The following is a 10,162-nucleotide window of genomic DNA, read 5'->3' on the forward strand; positions in this document are numbered from 1 at the left end:
AACAACAACAACAACTAAAATTAAAACAAAAACAAAACAACAACAAAAAAACCCAAACCAAAAACCCAAACCAAAAGCCAACCCAAACAATCAAAGTGCTTTTTTCCTCTCTAATCTCCTTCCACTTATCCTCATCCCTCAAAAGCTATGTGTCACACACAGTATCCCCTTGTCCAGAAAGCTAGACGTCTTTATAAGCACTGCCTCTTACGGCAGCGTGGAGCAGTGGTGTTTCCCTGTGAGGCAATGTCTCTGTACCTGTAGCAGTCTTTTAACACAGACATGGGCTCTCACTACTGCAGCGTTACTCTCTGGAAACAGGCCAAAATATTACCTAACGTAGCACAAGAGCTGCACAATACTATTTGTGGCAATACTATGCAGCAGTCACCTTTGCCATACTTTGATCAAGTATTGAAGGGAAATGGGATTGTTATTGCTCTGGCTGCCCAAGTGCGTCCTCTGGAAGCTTAACTGGATGAAGACCTGCATCTCCCATACTGACAGTGAACTAAAGAAATACTTCACAGACCCTTCGCTGTACAGGCCTTTTTAGCAGCCACGGAACTGGCCGAGACCTCGTTGTACTTACTACATAGTCAAAAAAGAGACACCTTCACAATCAGTATCTGAAACCCAAAACTTACAGCTGCTGTCTGGATGAGATTGTTTCACTTTCTAAAACATTATAGAGAACAATGACATTGTCATAAATAAGAAAATGCTTAAATACTGGAGTGGAGATAGGTCTAAGGCCCTGCAGGAGTCCTTTGCAGATTGAAGGATGGAGATTTTGCTTCAACGATTTAACCTGGCCGTGATGGCTGATGTGCATGAGGGCAGAACAGTCTCTCATTGCGCTGCAGCTATACCAGCGCTTCGGTGCTATCAGGCAGAAACCTTGTCTCTTCCAGCAAAGTGTCAAAGACAGAGAACAGTCATGGTAAAGTTGTTTTATGTAAGCATTTTTTGGTACATTAATCTTTCAGCTTTCTGTAGCTTATGCCTGTTATATGTTCATATAAGGTGGTATATGTCACCTTATAGATTTATAAAGTCATGCTTCACTGTTGCATTTAGATGCACCCCATATAATGGAAAGTAAGACAGCAAATACCTTCAATTCTGATTTACCTCTTTCTGCCTGAGAAGAAACAAACCTTTTATCTTCATCTCATGTATTATTACTAGCAAATTTCTGAAGTGTACACGTAAGATTCTAGACTCTGCTGTACTGCACACAACTTCCAGAAATGGTAAAAGATTTAGTATCTGCTTTGTCTGAGGCTTCAAAGACTGTGTGTTTCTGCTTTGCTTATAGAAATAAAACCCTTAGGAACAAATTCCAAATCATATTTTGAATGTAATTAGTAACAAAAGAGTAGCAAAATAACTTTGGAGGAGTTTATACTAATATTATTAATCTACTAGTTCACTTCATTTGATCCCAATCTCTTTTTCTACCAGTTTCTTCTGTGATATTCAGTAGCATCACAATATTCATATAGTATTATATCCATATAGTACCTTCAGAACCCTAAGAAGTTCCACTTATTTTTCCCTGTTTTAAAAAAACTGTTGTTGAAATGTAACTGGTTGTTGTAGCTGATAAACTTGATTGTACAGAGAAAGCAAATAAAGTCTATAAAATTTCATGAGGAACGAATTATTATGTAAATTGCATGCCAGGAAGACCAAGAAAACTGAATAATTTCTAATTCTAAGGAATAAGCAACATTTCACCTGAAAGTTTTTACTGAAAGGGTGATATATACAGGAATCTGGATCCACAAAGACACAGCATAATAAAGGGCAACACTCAACAGGAGAAAGATACTCTGCAAAAATGACACCATGATGTTCTGTAATTGCCTTTGGCAATTTATCAGTTATATGAAGTAAAAAGCCTTGGAAGCTCAACTTAGGTTATAAAAGAGTATTACTTCCATTTGATGCATCATCATGACAGATTGAGAACATAAAGAGCAAATTACTTTTGGGTGCATCTGCATAACTCTACAGCCTGCAGTGATGTAGTATGGTTTTATCTGGCTGTATAATTCAAGGTGATTCTGTTTACAAAATGGCCTTGTGGATTTCACGATTTCATGATTTCTTTATGCATCTTTCTTGAGTGATCTCTGCAGCTGTAAATGGGATAAAATGTACAAAAAACCTTAGTTTGACAGTAAAGGCAGCAAAGTCACTCTGAAAACACCGGGAAAAAAATCTGTTCAACTGAATTTGGTGGGAAAATTGCAGTAGTATTTATGCAGAACTAGACAAGTCATTTAACCAACTAGTATGCTCCACTCACACTTTATTCTCCTCAAAAATGTCTTGGGAAAAAAGAAAGAAACAGCAAAAATCTTCCTTTCAGTTTTACAGTCAAAATTCTAGTTTCCTTCCTATAAGACTACCCGTAGTTAGCCTCAAGTATTTATTTTTTTTTAAGGGAGCTTTTACTGATAAAGATCTGCAGAGCATGGGAGATGTCACAGACAATTTTAGTTTACTTCTCTGACAATTTGCAAATTGACACAGTTTTGTGTCTGTGTATTCTATCCCCAGGGTCAGCGGACTTTCTCCTTTCATGGGAGACAACGACAATGAAACCCTAGCCAATGTTACCTCAGCAACATGGGACTTCGATGATGAGGCTTTTGATGAAATCTCTGATGATGCCAAGGACTTTATCAGCAATCTACTGAAGAAAGACATGAAGTAAAGCTGTTGGACTTGATACACCTTCTATGTTTGCAATTAGCTGAACCTGTCATTCTTGTTTCCCCACCGGGAATCTCCACCTTGATGCAGGCGCCTCTGGCAATACTTTATAAGGAGCTCTGTGTGCTGCTCTCATTTATTTTACGTGCAGGGTCTGAATAGAGCGCTTTCTTATAATCGCCTGCTCATTCTGCTTTTTTCTTTCCTTGGGCAAGATGCACCCTGAGGTTTCGTGTGGCTACTCTTATCTTCACCGCTGTGTGACACAGATTCCTGCATGCTATGTTCTGTCTTGAACTAAATGGGTTGCAATTTTGCTGGATTTATTTCGATGTGTTGCTTTTAAGTGCAGTACCTCTGAGTAGGCAGCTTCACCATAAATCTAGGAATTGGGCAAGAAAAAAAAATCAGAGTTGGAAGCCCTGTTTATGGCAGACACTGAACAAACCAAGGAAAGAAAATGTACTTCTTGCAATGAGTTTGCAGACAGATGGATGGAGAACAGAGGGTTATTTATCTGTGTACCATGAACAAAGTGGCGATGTGGCTTGATTTGAGATTTAGGCATTTCTGTTTTGTGAAATGCTCAGTGCTGCAGTGCAGGAGAGTATTAAGTGGTGGGAAAGGCGGAATCTCTAAGTGAAGGAAAGGAGATCTGGGACAGGGTTCTGCCAGCGTGAGGTAGCTGAATCACTGCCACTGTGGCTCTGCTGTATGTGTTCCGTGCCTAAAACATATGGCTTTTCGTGCTTTGTTTTATAATGTTTTATTAACACTTTAAAATGCACAGTTTTCTCTCAAAAAAACCTACAGAAATTGTGAAAGTGAGCTTAAGAGGTAAGCATGGCTGGAAAGCAGTGCCATGTGATCTATGTTGCTAAATTTAGGCAACAGAAAAACCAGCTCCCAGAAGAGAGCACGAAAAATAATGTTAAAGCAGGTAGGTTCAACTATCATTAATGGCAACACTGACCAGTCTTTTTATATAAAAACAGGAGTCGCTTAAATTGTACTCAATGTCTTCAGCACCCTTGGCTGCAAAAAGACACCAAAAACATGGAAGCCAAAAAACTTTCCAAAGATAGGATGAAGAAATATATGGCCAGAAGAAAATGGCAGGTAACAGAATTGGGCTAGTTATCCTACTAATCTCTTTATTTCTGATGTTTATGATTCTGAGAAAAATGTCATCCCAGGTGGTTTCTGGTGCTGGTGGAAACTCCAGTGTGGCCAGGGTATGAATGCAGTAAAGCAGGTTTGGTTTCAATGAGTAGTAGGAGGGTGCACGGCTGCATATATATGTCAACATGTGATCGCTCCATTTCAGGCTACTAAAAAGTGTATGAGTTCAAGCACAGTTTTTCCTATTCTTTTGGGAGCATGACCGTCTCACTCCCCTGCCCTCTCCATGCCACTGAGGGCTGGGGGACTGCGTTACCCTTACAAACCTGAACAACTAGGAAAACACTTACCTGCCCGGCCTCTCTAGACACCTCATTTTGTGGTAGTTTCATTTTCCTAAGCCAGTAGTTCTGTCCCTTTGGAGCACCAAGCTTCTCATGGATTCTGTCAGATTGGTTTAATTCTTTTCTTCGACATATTTGGTCTCCACAGCTCTTTTTTTTTTTTTTTTTTTTTAATGCTAGAACTGTCATAGGAGGTCCATCTGTGCCCCCCTAATGGCTAGGGGAGTTGACGTATAAAATCCTGGATCCAGCCTTTTGAGTAGCCTACAAAGTATTAATTTATGTAAATCTACTTTCTATTTCCTCTTACGTTCTACTGTACATGTTTCTTAGGAGCTCATGCAAGCAGCACAAAAATACAAGTGTCCATACTAGAGGCAATGTAATTTGAGCATATTTTAGTATCCTGGTGGTTGATTCTCAAGTCTGTCAGAGGTCTGCCTCCATCGTCCAGATGGTATTTTCTCATTCATTCCGTGTTAGCTTGTTATTCATCCTTGATGAAACTCAGTCCAGCCCATATGGCACTGAGGGAGCCGTCCACCACCAGAGTTAACTTCCCGTTAAACAGGACATGCTTTTTTTTTTGCTGGCCCTCCTCTTGTGCAGTGCTTTTCATCCGCAGCTAACAGAGACATTCATTTAGGTATGAGTTCATCAGGGGAAGTTTATATCTGCAACTAAATTTGGTAATTCAGACCAGCCTGCTCTGTCTCTCCTAAAACAAGAGAGCTATATATAAGCAGTTTGTCCAACAATTCCAGTGAGGTTTGCAGAGATCCCAGATAATTTGTCTGAAGCACAATTGTTACAGAAAATCACATGCCTGTTGGATTGGATTTATCAGAAGCCTTTTATGTTATGTCTTAGAAAACTGGCCATGCTGTCCGAGCAATAGGAAGACTGTCGTCCATGGCAATGATTTCTGGTATGAGTGGGAGGAAGGCCTCTGGGAGCTCGCCTACCAGCCCTATAAATGCAGACAAAGTAGAGAACGAAGGTAAGGAATCTTGCTGCACCTTATTTTTAGTTTTCTCTGAATCAATCTTACTAAAACTTTTAGCAAAACGCTAGAGACCAATCATCGAGTTGGTTATTCCTGCACTTGTTGTCTGTATCTTTTCTTTTTTTTAAGAAATCCATCAAAAATTCATTGTTCGTATTGTTCTGCTATTCAAAATGCCCCAGTATAAGTATGGGCAGTAAACTTGTCTTTTTAAAGCCAAAGAATTAAGGCAGATTTGTCAGCTGCACTTTCTATCAGCTTGGGAATGCATGTTTATACAAAGATTACAGTGATGTATTGCCTTCTCATGCAAGCGAGTAAGCAATAAAATATTAACGCTTGCTGTAACCAAGACATGTACTCCGCATTAACCATGCTCCTCAGACAGAGGCATTTAAGAAAAAAAACCATAATGTGTCTACATTATTCCCCTACGCACCCATTTGAAAAGTGGGTTTGTGGTGTGTAGTAATTGGAGGTGCAAATGTTTGACGCTTCTGAAAACCAAGCAAGTCATTCTGACATATCCACATAGACTGTGGGCCTGATACAAGTTGAACTGGTTCACCCCTCTGATCCAGGTTAGGTTAGAAACAAATTCAAAGAAAAATTAAAGATGATTTGTAGCGTGGTGGCCTGCATGTTGATTTTATTCTATTTATGGCCTGAATCTTTGTCCAGCTGCAGAAGATTGGCACAAAACTCAGCAGCTAATGTCCTCACTGTCCCAACAGCCTTACAGATTTAAATGAAGCAAAATATGCTTTCATTACCATCTGGTAATTAAAAATTAAAATATCTTTTGGGAACATGTCTGTAAAATAGTTAACTATCTCTTCACTCTCCTCCAGATGCTTTCCTTGAGGAAGTGGCTGAAGAAAAGCCCCATGTAAAGCCGTATTTTACTAAAACAATCCTGGACATAGAGGTTGTGGAAGGAAGCGCTGCTAGATTTGACTGCAAAATTGAAGGTACTTTGAATTAGCATATCTCTCTCTTTCCTTCCTTCCTTGCCAGCTTTCTGCATTGTGTTGCTGTTTAACTTTTTCAATTTTTTTCTTCTGTCTTATTGTTGATTTGGTGCCATTTCACTTTACCAATGTATGCATGTCACAGTATGAATGTGTTGCAATAACAGAAATTATTTGGAACTGCATGAGCTTGTTCTGTGCTTGCCACAGAACACAAGTCTCCAAGAGTCAATGTGTGAATCACTAATTCAGAACAGCAAGTGGGAAGAGTAGATGATTTTTGAGGGTAGAAACAGTAAAAACAAGATGCAACGTAGTACCATGAATTCCAAGAGTATGCTCTTAGAGACTAGTAACCAGAAACCCAGAATAAGTAGGAAGTAACTTGTCTGAAATGACATGCAAGTTTCAGGTGACCTCAAGATAACTTTAAGCCGTACATGTATTATATTAATGGCAAGGAAGTCCCTAGCAGTGTATTTGCATGAGAAGTAATGATACTTTGCGCTGGTTACAAAAGTCACACCTAGAAAATACTGTATTGTTGGTTTGTTTTTTCTTAAAGTCATGAGTTCAAGAAAGAAAACTCAGACTGGAATATGCAGATAGAAAAACTTTATGAGAAGGCACTTAATGAGCTTGGGCTTGGTCAGCCTACCAGTCCAAAGGCCAAGACCGCTAGCACTTCTATCGAAATGAGACTGAAGCCTCTGGATCACAGCTGTTGATGAAAACTAGAAATTGGGAAGAGAAAAGCTGTTAAAACAAAATGGATGGAGTGGGTAGCGTAGTGCATGTGTCCAAGTTAAGACAATTTCTAATCTTAAAATGAGGTTCAGAAACTGCCTCACTGACCTTCTGCTTGTTTGTTTCTGTGCGCCTGATCTCTGTCACTGCCTGTGTTTCCTACCTCACAGCAGAGATGCGAGGATGGATTATTGTGGCTGATGGATGCTCAGCGTGAGGCGTATGTGTAGAAGTACTGCATGGAATAAAATAGATGGATGTACCATGGCTGATGTTCCAAACTTTTCAGTGTATCGCTGTAACATTTGTTGTGTGTCAGGGGTTCCTGCACTTTATTTCTGCTCAGTGGAAAGTCATCTTCCCATCACAGTCCAGAACTTGGCTGACACAACAAGCCTTCAATTTGTTACAGCAGCCAAGAGTACTGTATAAGGGATTGTTCCCCAGCACTTATTGTACAGCCCTGCTCGAGTACAGTAGAGCCATTTGCTTCACAAAAGGCCCCTGAACTCCTGTTGACATGCATAATAAAAATGCTTTTCTTAGACTCCTTCCCTTGTCCTAACAAACACAAATAGGAAACGGGAGTGCCACGCTCCCTGTACAGGACAGGCTGATGTGTAAGGAGCAGATCAGGAGGAAGATTCAGAATGGCCCCATAAAGGAGCCTGAGAAGGATGCTAGATTGTAGTTGTAGCCCAAAACACCTTATCCTTGAAAATCTAAATCTCGGTGTTGGGAACTGTGGTTTCTACAAAAGCTGCAATGTGAAATAAGCCTCAAATATGCTGTCAAGAGTCCCTCGCTGGCTGATGTTTGACAAGCACAAAAAAGCTGTCTGCAGTCACTGCTAAAGTAGTGGAAAGAGGAATCTAGTGAGTACCTCAGTGCTAACTTTCAATTTTTTGCTGTTCATTATAAAGCTGTTTCAGGTAAATGTGAAGTAAAAAAGCCTCACATCATTTTAATTGGAATTCAATGAGGTATTTGTATATTGGCATGTCCATATACAGACAGGGAAAGAGACCTTAAAAGTAATTACAGGTCAGTTAACACTCATTCATTGCAATTGCTCCTCTCTCCCCACTGCTGCAGGCTATCCTGACCCTGAGGTGATGTGGTACAAAGATGATCAGCCTGTCAAGGAGTCCCGTCACTTCCAGATAGATTATGATGAGGATGGGAACTGTTCTTTGACTATTTCTGAAGTATGTGGGGACGATGATGCCAAATACACCTGCAAAGCTGTTAACAGCCTTGGGGAAGCCACATGCACCGCAGAACTCCTTGTGGAAACAATGGGAAAAGAAGGAGAAGATGAAGATGAGGAGGAGGAAGAATGAAACAAGGCTCAAAGAAAACAAAATGAAAAAAAATGTATTTAAAGACTCTCCTTATAAGGCTCAGAAAACCAAGCTATCAAAAGCACCTTGTGTGATTCGTAGGTCTTTGGAGGGTTGTTTTTTCAGCATGATCAGTTGATACCTGTTTGCCTTACGTATGGGCATTAATTCAAACCATCAGGCAATTTTAAGTTGCTAGCATGACTGGCTTTACTTTAAGCAAGTCATCAACTAAGTTGCCCAGTCTATTTTTAAATCAAATGTGTGGAAAACAAGTCTACAGTTATATTCTGAAGATCTTAAAGAAAAACATTCTGTTTACTGAGCTCGTTGCTCTATACCATCACTTTCCTCGGCCAAAACTGCAGCAAAGTTGGCTCCCCAAGATCTACTTTACAAGGAATCGTTTGCCAGACATGCAGCAAATCTCTCCAGCCCTAAGAAACAGGCTGCTCCCTGAGTGGTATCTTCTGTAAGGGAAGGTCTGACACAGCCAGCATTGCAATTTGCATGTTGGTATGGTTAATTTTTCATTTGTTTTAAACAGAATTTCACAGTCCTGACTTCAAACACATTTATTGCCCTTTCTCAATGTGCTGTTAGTGCCACTGTAATGCTGGCTAAAGTTAAACATCCAGGTGGTTTCCCGAGATACCTGTGATCTTGCTTTTAAACAGCTGATCACACCTTGTCACCTTTCCCTTATAGAACCTGTCACTTCAGTGCAGTTTCAGCTGCCTACTTAAGAAACGGACTGAAAACACAATGACTGAGCATATTTTCTGTTGTTCTGGTCAGTCTAATAAGGACTCACGATTCATATATATGCTGCTGTGAAAAAACAGGTTATTGCGCAATCAGTGACTTCTACGTGCATGTGTGTGAATGGAATATCAGGTCAGTTAAAGTTTTACTTGCATTTACTTGGTGATTGCAAAACAGATTTCAACTGATGATAAGCTGGAAACTCCCACAGATTTTTGGAGTAGCCAAAAAGTAGTCTGGATTACAAACTCCTTTATACTTAGCAGTTCCCAAAGAATCTTAACCAATATAGGACCTATTTCTACCTTATGAGCTTGATTGTCTTTGTTTTTGTCTTCAACCTGCACCAGTAAGGCTGCTGCATTTCTTAAAAATGCAGAAAAACAGAAGAAAACATAGAAGTTCAAACCCCAGTTTTTTTCTCAGAAATGGTTAACGCACTCAGACTTAGTAACTTTGCTTTCCTTTCACAGTATTGGCACTTTTTGATTTTTTTGTTGTTGTCCAGAGGTAATATCAGAGGCTGCAAGGTGATATGCATAATCTAAAACCAGTGTGTCTTATATCTATGTATCATTCCAAAAGTGATTCTTTTTCTTGCCCACTTTTTGTGTGTAAAGTGCAACCATCTGCATTTCAAAGGTTACCTCTTTCAAAAAAAACAATTACCTTAAATCCTCACCATTAAGTAGTCAGTGTACTTTAATACAGGTGTGTACGATATCAACCTTAGGTTGTTTGGTATTACCTAGTTGTGTATGTGTTTCAAATGATTTGCTGTTCTACATTCAAAGCTCAACTAATGTGGATGACACAATGGTTTTTAACTGCTTTACTCTTTGCTGCTAGGTTCAGATCGCAAGCATGTCTTTTCCTTTGCAATTGATAAAACCCTCTTGTTATACTAAACACAGTATTGCCACAATTCCTTATGCAGAAAGGTTTTGAATCTGATTTAGAGCATACAGAGCTTTTCTCACGTTTTTTTAAATGTTTTAGGCAACAACGGGGTGTATTTTGTACCTTAATAAAAACATGCTAATGTTCTCCCAGTGTGTTAAACCATCAGAATTGCAAAGATGAGAACGCTACGGCTGTAGTTACTCACAGTTCCTAAATAAATAATACCACAAAGCA

General features: G+C 39.6%; 1 protein-coding gene across 1 annotated transcript in view; it reads left to right on the plus strand.

Moving 5' to 3' along the window:
* MYLK (myosin light chain kinase) overlaps positions 1 to 10,162 on the plus strand; it is a 216,341-nt gene extending 206,179 nt beyond the window's left edge. The window contains 5 exon segments of the mRNA XM_037396821.1: positions 2,572 to 2,724; positions 3,723 to 3,846; positions 5,064 to 5,193; positions 6,051 to 6,170; positions 8,013 to 10,162. Coding sequence (XP_037252718.1) covers positions 2,572 to 2,724; positions 3,723 to 3,846; positions 5,064 to 5,193; positions 6,051 to 6,170; positions 8,013 to 8,260 — 775 coding nt within the window. The 3' untranslated portion in view covers positions 8,261 to 10,162.

The sequence above is a fragment of the Falco rusticolus genome, chromosome 8 (genome assembly GCF_015220075.1).
Source record: "Falco rusticolus isolate bFalRus1 chromosome 8, bFalRus1.pri, whole genome shotgun sequence".
Taxonomy (NCBI): domain Eukaryota; kingdom Metazoa; phylum Chordata; class Aves; order Falconiformes; family Falconidae; genus Falco; species Falco rusticolus.